The following is a 19306-nucleotide window of genomic DNA, read 5'->3' on the forward strand; positions in this document are numbered from 1 at the left end:
TACATAACTGCATGCTAAATTAATCAGGAGTCGATATAGAGTACAGAGGAAATAATTAAATGTGGTTTACAAACAGAGGATAGACAGATTGCTGGGAGAGGACACGGCTATGGAGTGAGAAGTTTGTTTCCAAGCTACGATCTTCTTGCTCCTCTTCGCAAGAGAGGGGATTCCACATTCCACTGCCTGGGCGGTGGAGTTCTGAAACACATCATTGGGGTCATGGTCACACTACATACTTAAGCTTTTGGGAGAGCAGGGCTTTCTTCTTGGATTAACCCAAAACTTGAAAGCACCCAACTGTACTTTATGGCTACGGAAATGGGAGCTTGTTACTCACGGCTTATCAGGGGACATAAAGTAGAGGATATTGTCATCATCCTTCCTAGCATTCTTTGACTCTGTGGAGAGGCAACATGTGTTACGATGTAACCCCAGGGCGTGAAAATGCTGTGTTTAAGTGTTTAAGATATGAATAAATACCTGTTTCGGAGGTGCTGAGAATGCCGCTGACTGCCTCTCCGAATGTCAGTTCACTCATGTTCCCTGAGGTGACAGAGGAACCAAGGGCACGAGAAACGACAAGCAAGAAGGGAAAAAAGTGTCACTCTTTGTCAGAATGCATTAAACAACAAAACTAGGGCTTCAATGTGGACTGTCACAGTTTAAGGCATCACTGTCACTCCGTATTTCTGCATTTCTAACACGCCACTGAGAAATATGAAAATGCAGCTAAAAAGAAGGAAAAACAGGGGCATGTAATTTGCCTCTTCTTTCCCAAGACAGAATTACACAAATACATTTCAAAGATCCAAGAAAGCAGCATGCATTCTGTAGTGATGGGAGAGCGAGTCTTCATGAACTCCGTGAAGGAATTACCATGTTGCCATGACTGTCTGAACCTCTCAAAAGGCTGCGCTCCGCAGGAAAAACTATGATTGGTTCAAACCCTTGAGTCGCTGGTAACATGATAGCACCATCCATTTTAGGGTTTACGAAGCCTGGCTCTCCCTTTAATGCTATTCTGGTAACATTTTCATCCGACTGAATGGATGAAGACTGCAGGGTGTGCTCTGGTTGAAGAAAGGCGGCCAGTGGGACATACACTGTGGGGTGCTGATCGCTCTATTGCCAATGGATGAGCTGCGACCAGTGGAACAGGCCTCCTCAGGAATGCCTGTGGAGGACAGGAAAAAAGTTTGTCAGTCAACAGCAAAGCCGTCAGGAGTTCAGTCTGGACCCTGGGTACAGAGGCGTTTTGAGCTCGCTCGTGATGAAGGTTGTAAGGCGAGGCAGCACCTGAGGCGCGGCTGAGGGGCGTTGCGTTTTTGTTGGTGGTGGATGGCACACGGGTCTTGAGCAGCCTGCTTCTCTCCACCACCTTCTGGGCATTGGTCAGCACCTCCACAGTGGTCGGTTTCTGGCGCCTAGGAGACAGAGCAGTTTAGCACGTTTCTCACATCCCTGTCCTTCCCAGTGCAAACTTACAGAGCATATATGGCCCTCCTCTGGAAAGCAGTCACCTAAGACATGACTTTCACAATGGAAACAGTATCAGTAAATAGTACAGACTAGTGAAACTGTATATGAAAATGAATCCCATAGAAAGCGTTTGTCTGGATGAGCCAGCTGAATAGCCTCTTTACGGGGTTTCTTTAGTGAATAGATGAGCCTCGTACATAAGGCAGAATTAGAAACGCTGGAAATATCCACATGCCTTCCACGTGTTTCAATTACCCATAAAACAAAACGAGGTTCCTTCCTCATGTACGTATGAGATGCCACAGCCCTGCCAGTAAGACTAATCTTGTGGTCAGGATATGCGTATTATGAGGTCTGGGTTTACCTAGCAGAGCTCGCAGGCCTGGGGGTGAGGAAACGACAGGCGGAGCCAGGGGGCTGGGGCGTGGCCATGGCGGACTGGACACCCTGGATTGCTGCTGGAGCTGGGGATGCTCGTGAAGACCCCTGGAACAGGAAAAACACAAACGTGCCCAGCGTCTTTATACACGCCATCACAACTGCAAAGTGTTTAGACCAGCGTTCCTCAACCCTCTCCTGGAGTAACCCCCTGCCCTGCATGTTTTAGATCTCTCCCTGCTCCAACACAGCTGATTCAAATGATCGGTTTGTTATTAAGCGGCTTCAGGAGCTCATAACGAGTTGATCATTTAAATCAGCCGTGCTGGAGCAGAGAGAGATCTAAAACATGCAGGGCAGGGGGCCCTCCAGGAGAGGGTTGAGAAAACACTGGTTTAGACACTCGCGCAAATGAGCCCGAAGCACAACAGATCAAAATTTTTTCCCCGTTATTGGTTTAAGAAACGTCGAGTCATACAGAACCACATGCTCAGATAATTCACATGCTGTACTTATCCTAACAGCATCACTATTGCTGTGTGTTATTAGGAGCTATTTAATGAAGCTCACATGCGAGAATGCTGAACTTTCCATGCCCACAACCAGCTTAATGCATGAATACATCTGCTATGACTCACCCCGTACAAAAATGTATCCCTTCGTGTTCAAAAACACGGCATTTTGTCATTATTATCCTAAGAACATTACAGAAGGAAATTCTGGATCTGTTGTGTATTTTTATGTATTTTCCATGATACTCACTGTGAGCCAAGGGTGAACTGAGAACTAGTGGTTCCATTACGTTACATTATTGGCATTTAGCAGACACTCTTATCCACGGCGACTTACACTGGTTACAGTTTACAATATTATCCATTTGTACAGGAGGCAATTGTGGGTTAAGTACCTTGCCTAAGGGTACAGCAGCAGCGCCCCAGTGGGGAATCGAACCGGCAACCTTTCGGTTACAAGTCTTGCTCCTTAACCACTATGCTACACTGCCGGTTCCATTGAAATGTTAGGATTACAAACAGGATCGACACTGATGTAAAGCTGGATGTACAAGAACGGGAGAGTCCCAGGAAGTCCTGCTCACCGGGGTGGCTCCTGGGGTGGCGCTGACCCTTTGGGCTTTCACGGGGGCGGCGTCCGCCACGCTGCAGTTGGCCATCTGTTGCTCCAGCTCCTGCTCCTTCTCAAACTTCTTCAGGTCGTACTCCAGCTCTGTGGCCAGCTGTTCGTCTGCCCCGAAAAAGTCCTTCACCTCGTTGGGGTAGTCCTGCATCATCACCTACAAGGACCATCCGACAGTCACGTCTTAACGTCCCAGCTTTCACAGGGTTTGTTCCCAAATACACAATTCAATTACAAGACGAAAACTTAGTCTGATTCATTCATGTGCAATTTTAATTTGAGATTCTTTTTTAATCATATTGCACTGGCAAACATGTTTGAGTCAGAAACTATTCATGCCGCAGGAGTCTAAAATTAACCATCCATTTGCCTCTATCTGCCTCACTGGAGCAGGGATGTACAGCTTAGAGCAAGTTTAGAGATAAGATAAAAGGGAGAGTTCTCTGCCTCTGAGAAGGTTTGGTGCACTTCATTTGATCCCAGTAAATCACAAGGTAAGAAACGTAATACATTTGTTTTGCAATCTCGTTGCTTTAATAAATTCCCCTTCTTCCATGAAAATATGTGCTGAGGTACTCCCTCTTTTGCGTTATATCTTATTGGCTCTCTGCCTTTTTCTCCAGTTCTCCGGGAAACGCAAACAGCTCACAGAACACAGCCGTTCTCAGCACATTCCATTTTTATTGAACGGTTATTATTTATTGGCTGCTGGCAGGCCCTCGCTAATTGTGAAACCCTGTGTGGTGTAGTAATCACTAAGAGCCAAGCTTTTGAAAGTGCATGACCAACAACCGACCAGATACACAGTTTCTTTGACAACGGAAAACTGACTTTTCCACTCCCTGTTCACATTAACTGCTGACAAGCCAGTTAATCACCCTAGTACAATACTTGCAGATGGCCCGCCAGGTCCCCACCTTCAACATACCTGCAAATAGCCCATCAGCTCCCTCAGCACCGGGGAACGCTTCTCCTCCAGCATAACTTTCAGGGAAATGATGATTGGAATCACGTTTTCAATGAAATTCTTCTTCTGGACCTGAGACACAAAAGCCATTGAGCTTTATTAGGAAAACAGCGCCCTCCGCTGGATTAATTAAAAACTACTCCAGTCCAACAACAGTCCACTGAAATTTATTGGTGCGCTCCGAGACTTCACAGGTATTGCTGATGAAGTGACGAGACAATTCAACACATGAATTCTCCCACCCGCTAACTGGAACGGAAGCCTAAACTTAACAAGCTTCGGACAAATCTCCTTTGCAATCGCATTTGCATAAAGCCAAGCACAATGCCGTGTCCAGGCAGGTATACCTGCGAGATGAGCTTCTTCTGAGCCACCTGCATGACGGCGTTCGCCATGGCCATCGCGTCATCCTCCTCCTGCTCGTCGCGGTCGGCCGAGCAGCGCATGACGGACAGCTTGATCTCCTTCAGGCTCAGAACCTCGAAGGTGTCGGACAGCAGCTCATAGCCCTCTGCGTCCAGGGGCAGCACACCGTCCACAAAGCTTGCTGTGCACAGCAGGCGTTCGACCAGGAAAAAGACAGAGCGTGAAGGACAGAGTGAGAGGAGGCGAGAAGGAGTGAGACCAAAAAAAAAAAAGTGCAAGCATGAGGGAGAGGGATAGCAAACACACAGCGAGAGAATGAGAATATTTCCCTTTATTCTGACACAAGGAAGCCCGAGCAATCTTAGCTGTGATTGTTCTTTAAACAGGGAATACACACTAACACAGTATCTTTTCACTGTCAGATCTACAAAGTTCAGACTGATCTTAACCACGCAGCTGTAGGCTCAGTGACTACACCGGTCTAACTGAAAAAGACTGACGGAAAACATCAAAAGATGAAACACTGTATGCTTGGTAACTGTGGGACAGAAGAAGAGACAGAAGCACTTCCTGCTGCACTGAGGAGAAAATTATCTTCCAATACATTTTCTCAAATGAGAAACAATTAAAGACTGCAAGTCATATTAGAAGGCAAAGCAGCTGCACTAGCAGTCCAGTATCTCTCAGCCTGCTGTAGCCTGAGGTAAAGTTGGTAACCATCTGACGTTGCCTAATAGCAATTATTAAATACATATATGTATAGAATTCATGAACTGTCCTTCATTTTACAATTACGTTTAATGTGTACATACATTTGGTTTGAATGTATTACACCATATATGCTTTGGTTTAAACACATTTGTTACTGCGTATTTGAAGTATTTATGAAATTTTACGCATTTGTGTGTTCTGTGGAATGTAACTGATGATACTGAAATGAACAGAGAGTTAGCATCAGAAAGGTGGTGCATGGGGCTGCCTCGTACCCAGAATGTTCTGGCTAATTTTGCTGATGATGTTAAAGCGCTGTTCGTCGGTGAAGTGCTCCAGCAGGAACTTGTAGATCTTCATCCGCTTCTCCTTGTGTGTGGAGCCTCTTAAGGAGAACCTGGTCTTCTCACTGGGTGAAAGCAAGCACAGTATTAAAAATGAGTCATATGACCTCACGTAGTGCTAGTAAGGTACTTGCCACAGAAAAAACTAATGAAGCAATGCCAAATACTAACAAATAAGTAATTTAATGAATAAATCTCAAAAATAAATCTCAAAAACGTTGGTGTGCACAGCTGAGTTTATACACATAACTGCATAGGTCAAGTAGATGAAACTGAGTTGAGTAGAGCAAGTGCACCTAGGTGTTTGTGGAAACTTGTTATACTTCTCGTGCTTCTCATAGCAGTTGAAGTGGAAAATGCACTCGATGAAGTGCTGGGAGAACATTATCGGGTTCCTTTTGAGGAGCAGATGCACCAGGCAGAACTCACAAAGCCTAAGAGAGAAACACATCCACATTAAAATAGATACTTCTTCACAAAAATAAATCAAAAGCATGCAGGAAGATCCATGAAGTCTGAGACAAAGAAGCAACCATTTTGAGAGAGAAGACAAAGCCGGTACCTAGCAATTTTGGGCTCTGGGTCCACAAGCATGCTAACAAAGCGGAAGAATAAGGACTCTTTCCATTTCACATACTCCTCCTGCAGGGAAAAACCAAGATGGATTAATGTGTACAGGATGCGGTGCGACCACAACCTCAACCTGGGCTAGGGAAACACCAAATACATTTGAGTTCAATGTCCATATTCTTTTTTGTGAGCCACTTTCCATTGCATTTCCATTGTAACTCTGAGCTGTAGTACACTTGGTGGCAAACATGGAAATGTCTACATCGCCATGTATTCCAGGCCCACACTGCCACTCAAACGGGTGAACGTGTTCCTGTTCAGCACTGCTATCTGGGGAGTCTCCCTCTCGCAGCAGCGACCCCTGAGCTCTCTGATAAGGACAGGGCCGTTTAACAGCTCTGTGCAGCCTCGGACAGACAGCTGCCATGCGGAGCGGACTAAACTGTGGATTAAAATAAAAACCAAAGCCAGTTTCTCCCAGTGGACCAGATATACACTGAAACCTTTTAGTCAGTTACAGCAGTCTTACACCCACAGAGCTGTGCTAACAATGCACAGAAAAGTTGGCTTTATAATCAAGGAATAATCAACTTATGTTGGGTGATACGGTGGAAAAGCATCCATTTTAGGACAGATGCAGGTTCATAGGAGCTACATGTAGAGCCAGGTAAGAGATGTGTTCCCTAGTCAAGCAATTAAGCAAACCATTGCTGTATGGCTAGCGTGCAGTATTTAAGGTTATACGTCCTGGTTAAATAAGCGGAACACACAAGTGCTTCAAGTGCACAACAGATTCAAGCTGACTACAGATACAAGTTACTGCTATTTAAGCCATGCTTCCGAATACTTCATTTAAGCAGACAACAATCCATGGAGTTACCCAGCTGGACATTTACTGGAACAATTCGTGGTCAGAAACTCGCTTAAGGGTAGAGATGTGACTTTCCCTTAATCTGATTTGCAAATATTTGACACGTTTTCAGATCGATATTCAAATTCCATTCAGCTTGTGTTCCTCCCAGTTCTTTTTAAAGCAGGATTCAGCCGAGGTCTAAATTCCCTTTCAGGTGAGAAAATTACAGAAATAAAATAAGATCGTTTGTCGCTGTTAGCGTTCTTTGGTTCTCTCTCTCTAAATATCAAGTGGCATGGAAAAACCTCTGAAGTTTCATTATTTTTTAAAATGGTTATATTTGTTAAGTTTCCACATTAACTAGTATTTGAAAGACTTGAAATGCTCTTTTCAGCCCTTGACTGACTGGAGCCCACAGCTCCCGCCTGGTTTTGTGCCCGTATCCCTGAGCAGTCGGGTGAAGGTGCGGAGGGGGCGGTCGGACCTGCAGCAGGTTGGCGAGCATGATGAGGGTCTGCTCGCGGATCAGGGGCTCGCAGTCCTTCAGGCAGGCGGAGATGTTGGGGATGTAGCGGTCCACCATGTTGGTGTAGCGCACACACAGGTCGCACATGACCACCATCACGTTGTTGCGCACGGCCACCTCCTGGCTGACCTCCAGCTCGCGGGCGAGGGCGGGGAGGCAGCGGGCGGCCAGCTCCTCGTGCTGCAGGCACAGCTTTCCTGCCATCCCCGTTGCAACGAGAGACATCAATGCAAGCCTATCTACCCAATGCCACACTTTGATTATTATGGGCATATATCAGTATCGGGCAATTAGGACCACACTGGAAGATCAGCATTAATTATATGCACCCGATCAGACTCAAATCAATGTAACGTCAGGTTTTCTGGGAAGTCAAACATTTCACACTATAACCTATCATGTCAGGTTGGACAGGCCAAGAGGATGTCCCTTGAGTTTAGAGGTTGCTGGGTTTAGGTTTTTCACACTGTCCATGAGTGTCATTTAACATGTGAAATGCTATGAGACAGAAAAACACCTAGTTACTAAAACCAATAAGTGATTATAAGTTGGCTGAAGAACATTACATACCATAACTGGCTTACACTTATTTCTGGACTCAGAGCTGCGTTCATCTTTGTCCTACTAAAAGCCCTGTCCGACAGCCGAACCTCAGCCTGCTTTCCTCTGCTTCAGGTATTAATAATACAGTGTTAATATCTGATCTGTTTGTTGCAGTGTAGTTTTTTAGGTGACTTCAATTATTCAAAATATCTAAACATTGAAATTAGGATTTGCAGATTATTCTTTGCGTTAGAGAAAATTTCATGATAACCTACTATGTAAATGTCTTAGAATGGCTTTATCATGTCTATTACTACCACTCTTGGCAATTTGTTCTTCTATCATCAAATTTCCTTGACGCTCTCTGAAATTTTCTTTGCTCACACCTTTGAAATTGATATCAAATAAAATGTCAATGTCCCATTTTAGACCTGACGAGAAACATTCTGCTCAATGAGTCCTGTAGAACAGCGTTTCCCAACCCTGCTCCTGAAGGCACACCGTCCTGCATATCTTCTATCTATCCCTGCTCTACCTACCTGACTGAACTCATCAGTGGCACTTTTGATTAGCTGAGCACACCTGATTTAGTCAAGCAGGAAGGATACATAGAAGATATGCAGGACAGTGTGCCTCCAGGAGCAGGGTTGGGAAACACGGCTGTAGAAGCAGGAGGGGGCGGTACCCAGAGTGATGAAGGCGTGGGCTCTGACCACTGTTGGCATGGAGGACGGCTTGAACTGGGACAGGGGCTGGGTGGGAGGGAGCTCGTCTGACCCGTCGGCTGTGTGAAGGAAAACAAACGGCCACAACCTGTCACCAAACAACAGCGCTCTGCGACGCTCCTCTCATCTTCTACGACGGATTGCTCCCGCTGCAGGTAAGGAGTTCTGGCCGGGGGGGGGCCTTTTGGTTTGACGATGGCCGGGATATACGTTTCAAAGTAAACCACAGGACGAAAGCAAAGTAAACCACGCTCTTGTTAGCATGTCTCTCACCAGCCTGCAGCTCCACGTTTGAGGCCAGAATGGACTGGACCAGGAGGAAGATCCTTTTGCCCACTCTGGCAGGGCACTGCAGCGCGGCACATCCCAGGGTAAACAGATGTTTCACCTGGCGAGGAACGTTAAAGGAAGAGCTGAAAGGGCTGAAAAATCTTGCTGCTCAAAGTTCAAAAGCTCCATTCACTCCTGGCCACAAATGAACCCTGTTCAAACCCCCAAATGCTGCGCTGTGATTTCTTTTCCCCCTTTTTAAATTGTAGTACGAGCTGAAATGGTAGGACCTTCCAGCAATTACCCCAACGCAATTGCAAAATAAAGCCATGAAATTCACAACTGAAATACAATCAAAACTGAGAAAGGCAGTAAATTAAAAATGGAGTCTAAGAGGTAGTGTAATGAGAAATAATCTTTTGCATTGCACAGGGACTTCAAGGTAGGGGAAGCTGTGTGAGGACGCATACCACCAGGTCTTCATTGAAGTTCTGCACTCCATCTTCGTTCAGGATGATGCTGGACAGGTAGGACTCACAAATGGAAACCAACTCACCACAGTGCTGGTTCAGGAAATTCTGTAAAAGCAGAATGAATTTTAACTCTGTCTTACGGGCAAAACTTCTGACCTTCTGGAGAACTTTTTTTTTGACATACAAGAGACTTTTGACATTTCTGCAGAAAATTTCAGGAATTGCGACTCTCTTACAGATGCAGAAGAATCTTGAGGCGTGTGTGTAAGCATATATATTGACAAGGCTTTCATGGCCGCTAAATTAAAGTACGCCAGTGATATTTTATGACGGCGAGAATGTTATACCAGAACCCCACAGTGCAGGCGATTGAGCTGGATCCATGCGTTAGTCCATGAGGACACTGATGAATTCTGACCCAGAGTGGACAGGAATCACACACAATGCACATAGACCAAGCTGAGCGATCCTGTGGCAGGGAGTGTCACTGACAGCCAAAGCATATGGAGTTGGACACACCATATGGAAATGTGACTTTTTAAAAGCCAAGCAAATATCACACGCTGGAGCAGTAGAAACTAGAATTTGCTTAGATGATAGCGTACAATGCGTTAACAGAGTTTACAGTTGATTTTAGATCGGTAAGTATGGTCCTCCATTAAAGAAGGCCTGGAAAACCACCAGTACAGCAGTGGAGTCACTGGTGTCTCAATTTTAACCTAATAGCTTTTTCACTGGAGAATGACATTTCTGTAAATCAGTAAATAACAGGAGTAAGTAACTGACAGCATATGATCACTAAGGGAATTAGGAATCCTTACCCTCCCATTACTATAGTTTATCTTATTGTAATCAATGATGTGCCTGTAGATTCATGAACTGAAAATAAAACCAAGGGTTTGAAGTCTTTGAAAACTCCAAGGAAAATGCTTACATGGACATATCAGGAACAGACCAGGTCAATGGCCAGTATTACAATGAATATGTACACATGCTCGGTATGTACAACCAAACGCATATGTCCATACAGAACTTCCCTAAGTGCTTTTTAATGAGAGCTGAAAATGGACCCCTGAATGTTAGGCTCTGCCACCATTTTGCACGCTGACCTGAGTGTCCTCCACTTTCTCGGTCCGGCCCAGCTGGTACAGGACTTCCACACTGGCGCTAATCACCTCCAGAGGCATCGCAAAACTCTTCAGCCACTTCATGATGTCATCTGGGAATAGAGATCAAATCAGAGACTGCACCCAGTGGCCTGGAGGAAAAAACGCTATTCGCACAGTTACTAGTTAGTTATGCAGAGCCATCAAGGATTCTTATTTTCCCTCCACCTGTGACATCCTTCAGGAAACCAATACCAATAACATACCAACTATCCTGCTTTTGGTGTCTTCGTTGAGATGCGGGGCAATGTCCCCAATCACAGACAGGATGTGGCGGAATGTTACCACAGTGACATCGAGGTTCCTAAGACAAGACACAAATGATAACCCAGAACAAAAGGACAACACTTTGTACAATAAGATTTTTTTTCCCTTGTTTTTTAAAGCTCAGAAAAGTAGTTGGTCATAGAATCTGATTCAGACAGTAACTGTGTGCTAGACTTCAAAAGCATAACAGCTACATGTCAACACCTCGATTGAGCGCCCCACTAACCTGACCATGTCGTCCCAGGCATCCAGGATCTTGCTGTAGTCCAGCCTGGGGGAAGAACTGGCCACCTTGGACAGCACCAGCCAGGCTGCTGGGGCGTGCTCTGCCTCAACGTGGGAGATCACGTTGTTGATAAAGGAAGAGGTAAACTTGTTCCGTTTGGACCACGCAGTAAACGCCTTGCTGAAGTAACGGCTGCCAAACAGACATTAAGAAATGGTCAGACTGAGATGAATATATTCCTCAACAAACAGAAAACTTATTCTCCCCATTCATGATCCCGGAGACCTGGTCAGGAGTCAGGGATTGTATACTGAAGGAGCCCATATATGCTATAGATAACCAAAAGACAAGCTGTTTTACCTCAGGCCTTGGTTCTCCCCACACAGCAGTCCCAGCAGGTCCCAGGCCAGTTTCTGTGGGATGTCCTCAGCCTTATAGCCTCTGTAGTTCTTGATCTGGGCAAGGATGGTGTGATCCAGGCACTCCAGAGCCTTCTCCAGGACGGAGGTCTCGTTGTCTGAAACAGCAGGCACCACGCCCGTCAGCCAGGCCTTCTGCACCAGGCTGCTTTTGGGCTGGGCCTGGAGGGAGACAATGAGGTGGCCATGTGACTGCACTGGTCAAAACAGGTTCAGCGGCTAATGGAGATAACACAGGAAGTTTAAACTGAGCTGCTTAAGGCTGTGAAACACCATAGTCCCTCATTTGGCAACTGAATGAGCAGTTTTACGTTCGATTTACCGCTTGATGGCAAAAAGTTCCTTCGAGCGCCCAAGCAGCACCCTATTTTCTCTTCGTTATAAGTGAAATACAAAAATTAAGATTACGCCCAATTAAGCCATTTTAACCAGCATGAATACAGAACGGCAGGAACATGCCATTTCTTAACTAAGGGGGGTTTCAATCTAAATGCAGTTATACTTTATCCTAAACCCTGAGTGCCAGAATACAGCAGAATACCCTAAGCACACTGCTGTCTGGTACCTTGTGCCATGCATCTAGCCACATTCATTTCTCTCAGAAGCACATTAAGTTCTATATGCAGTATTTATATAAGTGTTAGCTCTCCAGTTAGGAGTCTGTCTTTTTTGATGTTAATTGATGCTAGATGTTGTGTGTCAAATAAGGAAATAAAATAACATTCAAGGGACTCACTTTCGATTAACCGTTCCAGCACCACCCCCTCTTTGAGCTTGTACAATCAGAAGTTGTAACTCATATTATGTTTATATTTGACTTTATGCTGATAGGCGTTGAATGTCCTTTAAGGCTTCTACACAATTTTCAAGACCTGCGGTAGTGGTGGTGGACGGAGAAGGAGAGCCACCCTCAGGACTCACAGTAAGCAGGTCCATGAGACACTGCAGGGCCTTCTTCTTGACGGACACGGCGGGGTCTCGGCAGCGGTCCGACAGGATGGACAGGTTTTCCTCGCTACAGGGGATCACTCCGTGCTTCAGGAGGCTCATCAGCGCCTGCACGCAAAACACGGGTTCGGCTGAGGAGAGCGCATCATCTCTAGATGACAGGAAGTGGTTTATAATGACCAAAGAAGGCATATATTGCTATGCATGCTGTGACACAGGTGTGCCACTTTAACGCAGTGCAGTTGTAGAGGCTTTCCAAATGACTTCCATCCGCAATCACCTGGGATTTTTCTCTACTACAACAAAACCTACAGAAAGTGTTTGGTTGTACATATTTGCAACCTAAAAACTATTTACTTGGTGTGTATGTTACAGTGACCTTCCATCTGATTAGTCACCTGTTGACAAAATAATTAAATAATCCCAGACTCACTGATCTCAAACACATTATGTTTCTCTGTTCAATTACAGCTGAAGTGATAAAAAGCGGTTGCATGCAATGAGATACTAAAAACATCTGCACTGGATAAGCAAACATTTTCACAGAGCTTCTTATCTGACCCCTTCTTATCTGAACTCTGTCAGCGCACTAGCTGTTTCCTCGCCCAGGCTGAAACCTTTCAGGTGAACAAATTTTCTTTTCTTTTCCCAGAAACTCCATATAAAATGACGGCATGCAATGCAAAAGACAACCAAAACACCAGTGCACAAACGCCATGTTCATTATCAGCGCTGGGACGGCTGCTGAAGGCGATACCTGCAGGGCAGCCTTCCTCACATTGGTCTTGTGGTCACCGACACGCCGTTTGAGCAAGGCCATCATCTCCTTCACTACATTGAAAAACGCAATCTTAGGCACGAGCTCAAACTAACAATTACACCTGGAACTGGCAGAATTCAACAAGGTATATAATATTCATAGTGTGCTTAGAACAGAAGTCATGACTTACTATCAGTAGTGCTGACGTCTCCTTTACTGGAAATTTCAATGGTCTTGAAGTTTAAAGCAGTCTTCTGTATGTTTGTTTCTTGGTTGTAACAAGTCATGGAAATAGAAGATCAGAAAATCGTCAAGGAATGGAGTTAAATATACCTTGATGTAATTCTAACTGACTGTTTGATAAAGACATTTTATGGGCCTTTGCATGGGTTATGATACAATGTGGGTAAGAAACATCCCACATACAAAAAGGTCAGCAAGCTCATTTCTGGACAGAAATGTTTTAATATGGGTATTGTAGTATGTTGAACAGTTCATGGCATTTATTTACATACACATTTAAAAAACTGGAACGGTGAACATTTTCTTCCAAGATAAAGATAAACCATAGCATACTTACCTTCAGAATCCCCTGCCTCCAGCACTGTCTGTGTAGCACCTATAAACAGAGTTATTTTAATTAACACTGACAAAACAGACATAAACCCAATACTTCAGCACTGTTGACACCTCCACAAATGCCACTGCCGAGCAGAAGAAAGTGCTTTACCATGCTGGTATGTGTAATGATTTGGACCTGTGGTTGCTAGAAACCCCTCTTTGTTCGGCTATATTGCTCCCTTGAAGGTTCTCCTTCCGATGTTGATGGATTGGTGTGTGTTTTAAGTGGTTTCAACTGTTAAAATAAGACTCACTGGGAGAAAAGAGCTCTTGGATGCTCTCTCTGGCAATGGTGGACGGCAGCTCGAGGCACTGGGCAAGGCAGGTGAGGGCGTGGCCGCGGACGGTAGCGGCCCGGTCTGAGCGCCTGCCAAATACCATTTCCTGGACCAAAAACTTGTGCTGCAGGAAGGCAGCTAATTCTGGAGACAAGGAGGGGTCGGGCTCTCGCTCGGGCTGCTCCAACAGAGCCATGGCCACATCCAGGGCAAACACCCGGTACACCACCTACGAACACCCATCGGAAGACACAGTCAGGCCTCACACTCAAAAGCATTACATTTTCCATTCATTTCCAAAGGTGTTTTAAGGACAACTATGACTTTTAGTGGGTATTTGGGTTGAGCTACTTTGAGTATGGAATTGTGAGGGGTGTACTTTTATGATATATTATGATATTATATGGCATTGTAAATATTGTGTCTGTGTAGAGAAACAGACAAACATGCTGGTTTTCTCTGCAGCAAATACAAGCCACCAATGTCTAGTGCGCTTAAATGTACACAATAGCAAGCTAGCCAATTTATTAGCAATATCAGCAGACTGATGACTTGAAACTGAAAAGTAAATAACAAAGGTGGTAAGTTAAAGAAAGTTGAATTTTGCTCACCGAAAAAGGTCACATTTCTTTGACACAAGACAATGGGACCTTAGATTACACATTAGATCACTTTCCATGACACCAGTTATTCCAATTATTTTCAAGGTCTTTCAAGAGACCTTGAGAACCCTGAACAAGAACAAGTGTCAAAGAGACTAAGAGAACTGGAGCATTCATGAAAGCTTACCTTGGGGTTTCTGGAATAGCCATACAGCCACTTCATGAAGGAAGCGTAGTCAGCACATGGCATTTTAGCCAATAGCTTCACTACAGCTTGTGCTCCACTGGTTCGATACTCCACTCTATCAACCATCTGAAGTACACATCAGACGATCCCATTAATGAACAATATTATTACATTGTGACCTATAGCCAAGTACTCTTACAATGGTGGCAATATTCCGAAGTTAGCAAACTACTTCAAGAAAATGACTGGACATTCAAGGTCTTTCTTGAAGTTTTTAATTTACCTGGACACAAATGTGCTGAATAAGGATTCGAAGAATGGGCAAGGTGGACTCCTTCAGCTCATCAACTATGTGACTACAACAGGGACAGTAGAGGATGAAACAAGCACACCATGATTCAAGACTCCTACCACAAACGTTGGAATTCAATGCAACCACATTTTGGTCCCGTGTCCTGATCTTTGCATTATGGATGTAACGACACAAGACTGATTAATACCAGTATGAAAAGGCAAACTGCAACCTAGTGAAGTTGAATTCTGGCCAAACTCCCTCACAAATGTTAGCTGAACAAGGCTAAGGCTTTGCCATGTTCCCTCTCACCTCACGAATCTTATGGCCTGCTCCCTGGAGGACAGGACAGCCTGCGAGGGGACGAGGAGCGAAGGCCTGGCACAATCCCCATCGCTCATCATGAGGATGATGTACAGGAGCCGGTGGAACACCTGCCGCATGGCCTGACGGTGTACGAGTGGACATGTAAATAACACTGACAGCATATAAAGCCTGCTCTAGGCTCAATCAATTTTAGCCACTCTTTTTTTTTTAAACTGTATCTCTCATCCCCCACAACATAGGCATTAGAAGGCTGAAATTAAGACAGTGCTCAAGACATTCAACGGCGATCAGTTACTGTGATCCAGCACGGGGTAGCAAACAGTTTCTGATTGTCATAAAATGTTTCCCCCACCACCTCCCTTACCTCATTTTCATTCCCATGTTTTGGAGAACAAAGCAGTTTCAGCCCCCGATAGGCCAATTCTGGCAGAGTTTTCATGCGATCGACATCCCTATAGAGAAAAATATGTGACTAGAAAAAAATTGCAGCATTCAAATATTCATGAAAGCTGAGCATTTATTTACATCACAGACATGACACAGGACACTTACTCTCCATCTGTAAATGTCAACTCCCCAATCATTGGCTCAAAGCTGGTGAGCTCAGCGAAAATCTGAAAGAGAGAGGAGTTCAAACAAATGAAACATCTACCCATGCCATTTTAAATCATTTTCAATTTGCAATTGTGCAGAAAATGTCGGCAGCTTTTGGGAATGGGCCAAAGTGTCTCAGAAGATATAGTTCCATTATGCAGCTTGCAGTTTCACATCCTGATCAGGCTACAGTACAGCAGGCTTTGCAAGGCTAAAGGAGGAAGTGATGCAAAATTGACCAGTTTTGCAACCACAGTCAGAGCTCATATCTCAACTTGTTACGCTGTTAACTGTGCATCTTCTTTTTGCGTGTTTGTCTCCTACAGTAATTGCTGCAATGCCAATTTAAAAAGGCTTACAAAAAGGGTTACAAGATCCTTTTGACCACTGAGTGCCACCTAATAAGACAGCGATGCTAAAATGATGCCTGTCTACAAGTGCTATATTGTGTGTGTGTGTGTGTGTGTGTGTGTATATATATATATATAAATATAATTTTTTTTTCCCCAAAAACACTGCCTTTTTGTGACAATCAGAGCAACACAAACCTGAGCGCAGTTCTGAACACTCTGGGGCTTGTCCCTCAGAGGTAGTTTGGTCAGTAGCCTCAGCAGGGTTTTGACCAGGGCGACGGTAGCTTCTCGGATCTGCAGGATATCCTGTGGGGAGAAAAACTGCTCCTCTTCCAGGTCCTCTTCCTCAGGATCATCAATCTCCATCTGTCGGGATGAAAAAGCCTCCGAGTAAGATCTTCCGAAGTGTCAATGTGTCCTGTCAACCTGTGAGACCGTGCTTTTAAAGAAAATGCATTCAATTGATCCAGCTCACACTTAGCACACAATGTCAATGTCGATGTTTTTTGGCTTTGCACCAAAAAAACACATGCATTCTTAAATAAGAGGGCAAATACATGACGCATGAAAATTAGGTAATACGCAGAAGTAAATGAAAATTTTCACAGGTGCAAAGGTGCTCAACCTCCTCAGCATCCTCCCTGGTGGGTTTGGATCGTTTCCTGCCCTTAGGGTCAGACTGGGAGCTCCTGATGCTATCCTTCTTGCGCTTCTTGGCCATCTCCTGGGGCCAGCACTTCTTCATCAAATCCAGACATGTGTCAAATAGGACCGGATGAAACACTTTGTTGGCTATGCTGCCTTCAATGAGAAACACATACACAATAAATCAAAATAATTACTTAAAAACAAATCACAGGTCATCTCTGGAAAACATGAAAAAAGCACTGTAATCTCAAATGTTGGTACAGTCAGCAGGGACATCGTTGGATGTGCTGGGACATTTCTCACTAGCAATATATAATGAAGCAAAGTAAATCATTATATCCCCAAGGTACAATGTCACATCATTTTAACGACGCAAGTTTTGATAACATTTTTTTGGTGTCAACATAAATAATGGTATCGTCCTCAAAAGTATCTGCCGCAACTGAACATTAAAACGAGCTTCCGACACGGAAAGGTGGTACACTTGTGAAGACTTGCCTGGGATCGCCAGCAGCAGGAGGTAGATGGAGCCTGCGTGCAGTGCAATCAGTCTCTGAGAGAGCGTAGCTGTTCTGGCATTCACTTTAAGAAAGAAGTGGGAGAGCACGGCGACGATGGCGTCCACAGAGATCCCATTCTCTCCAAATACGGCCCAGACACTCTAAGGACGTTTAGAGACACGTTTAGTGAGTGGTGGCACACTTAATACAATCTCTCTGTGTACATTCAAACGGATTGGTTTCTCGTCAACTGATTAGCTAGCTTTACATTTTATACTAGTGTGTGAGGATCGCAAACTTACTTCCAAGCCTGCTTCGCTGTCGGTAGCAAAAGGCAAAAGACATTTGTACACCGCTCTGAACGCCTCCGCTCCATTTTCAGTGATCACGTCTTGAATTCCAGCGTCGAGTGGTTCCGCGTCAGTGAATTCAAAATCCCAGATTGTATCTACCCACACTACACAAGGAAATGCAGGTTAGCAACTCTGCTGGCTAGCGACCCAGCTAACTAGCTGTACCTACAGAGCCAACATCAGCAAATACATTTCTCCAAAATACTGACTATATAACTAGACTAGATACCTTGCTAATAAGCAGCTAAGTCAGGCAGTTAGGCAACGTTAGCCATGTTTGAGTCAAGATGTTAGTTTGAGCCCACTGCGTTAGCGTCGATGCACTGTAGTTTGTTAGTTATAGCATTAATAAACGCTTCTTTATCTAACCAGCTAAGGAGCTGTCATTGCATTGAATGACGTTTACTGCTAACATTAGCTGGCTGCAAAACACGTCGTCTACAGCTAGCTGGCTGTCATCTCAAAATTCATGTGTGAGATCCTGCTGTTTAGCTTCTTTCTGAATTCTTAACAAGACAGATAGCTAACTGCCTATCGTCACGGCTAATTACTTAGCTAGCTGTTCGAGTTAACTCGAAAGTAAGTTAACTAACGATAGCAAACGATGTTGTCAGCTAACTAGCTGCCTAGACCAGCAAACAAGATCAGAAAGGTGACTTTTGGAAACAATAATTTTTCCATATACATGTAATCGATACCGATGTCTCTTTGTCACAATAACGACGTATTTCTAAATTAACACACGTGGAGTTACCTTTATTCACAGTTTTTATCTGAAGTAATTCCAGCGCGTTCACCAACTCCATTTTTTAAAATCCACGCGCCAAAATCAAAACATGCTTTGCCACGCATGCGCGCATTTATACATTTTCCTGTTGCCTTTGGAAAGTCTGGGTACTGACCAATATCTCAATTGTATGTCTTCATGTGTCGATTTGCACATTACAGTAGCTGGGTGTGTTGTAATTATTCACTACTTTACAGCTGATAAAGCGTAGCCATCTCAATATTCGGAAAGCCCACTCACTTTTCTGCAACACCAGAAGAACACCCCCCCGCCCCCCGCCAGCCCACCCCTGTGCAGGGTGGGAATGGTTTCGCCAGGACGGGAGAGTCAATATGGCGGGGAAATAGTTTTTCTCACCAAACGTCCCCCGCATTAGAATATGATTGGTGTCGACATGTTTTGCCCAATCAAATTTCAACACCGTTCACATTTGATGAAAAAACTGTAGGTCCATCATAGTGTAATGCTTCCGGATATATGTGTCATAATAAAAGTGTTAAGTAGGCCAGTGTATAGCTGTGACTTCGGTTGGTAAATCGTCGTTTCATTTGCGCTCTGAGCATTGCGTTTTGGGCCAGAAAAGTATAAATTTGAAACGTATTGTGTGAGACTAATTATTATTTCGCATCCTCTTAC

General features: G+C 44.5%; 1 protein-coding gene across 1 annotated transcript; it reads right to left on the reverse strand.

The window, feature by feature from the left end:
* Positions 1-19: 19 nt before the first annotated feature.
* ncapd3 (non-SMC condensin II complex, subunit D3) lies at positions 20-18703 on the reverse strand. Its single transcript, XM_036524363.1, has 35 exons — positions 18638-18703; positions 17833-17987; positions 17525-17691; positions 17008-17179; positions 16578-16748; positions 15988-16049; positions 15800-15887; positions 15421-15554; positions 15100-15172; positions 14817-14942; positions 14004-14256; positions 13709-13747; positions 13319-13396; positions 13126-13199; positions 12342-12476; positions 11362-11582; positions 11002-11193; positions 10715-10812; positions 10452-10561; positions 9340-9447; positions 8873-8987; positions 8560-8658; positions 7290-7528; positions 5945-6024; positions 5679-5816; positions 5314-5447; positions 4309-4508; positions 3923-4033; positions 2957-3151; positions 1847-1968; positions 1300-1427; positions 1106-1177; positions 484-546; positions 341-401; positions 20-201 (listed from the first exon to the last, which is right to left on the reverse strand). The coding sequence occupies exons 1-35, from the start codon at positions 18687-18689 to the stop codon at positions 135-137; spliced, it is 4332 nt and encodes a 1443-aa protein (XP_036380256.1). The 5' UTR covers positions 18690-18703; the 3' UTR covers positions 20-134.
* Between the last annotated feature and the right edge of the window lie 603 nt (positions 18704-19306).

Source organism: Megalops cyprinoides, chromosome 3 (genome assembly GCF_013368585.1).
Source record: "Megalops cyprinoides isolate fMegCyp1 chromosome 3, fMegCyp1.pri, whole genome shotgun sequence".
NCBI classification, from domain to species: domain Eukaryota; kingdom Metazoa; phylum Chordata; class Actinopteri; order Elopiformes; family Megalopidae; genus Megalops; species Megalops cyprinoides.

What these genes read in the sequence shown, in the direction of transcription:
- ncapd3 (XM_036524363.1), bottom strand. Translation starts at nt 18,689, where the DNA reads ATGGAGTTGGTGAACGCGCTGGAATTACTTCAGATAAAAACTGTGAAT. An exon ending in AGAAGAAGCTCATCTCGCAG is followed by an intron (nt 4,034 to 4,308) that starts GTATACCTGCCT and finishes TTTGTGTCTCAG; the next exon opens with GTCCAGAAGAAGAATTTCAT. An exon ending in GCCCCTCAGCCGCGCCTCAG is followed by an intron (nt 1,178 to 1,299) that starts GTGCTGCCTCGC and finishes TGTCCTCCACAG; the next exon opens with GCATTCCTGAGGAGGCCTGT.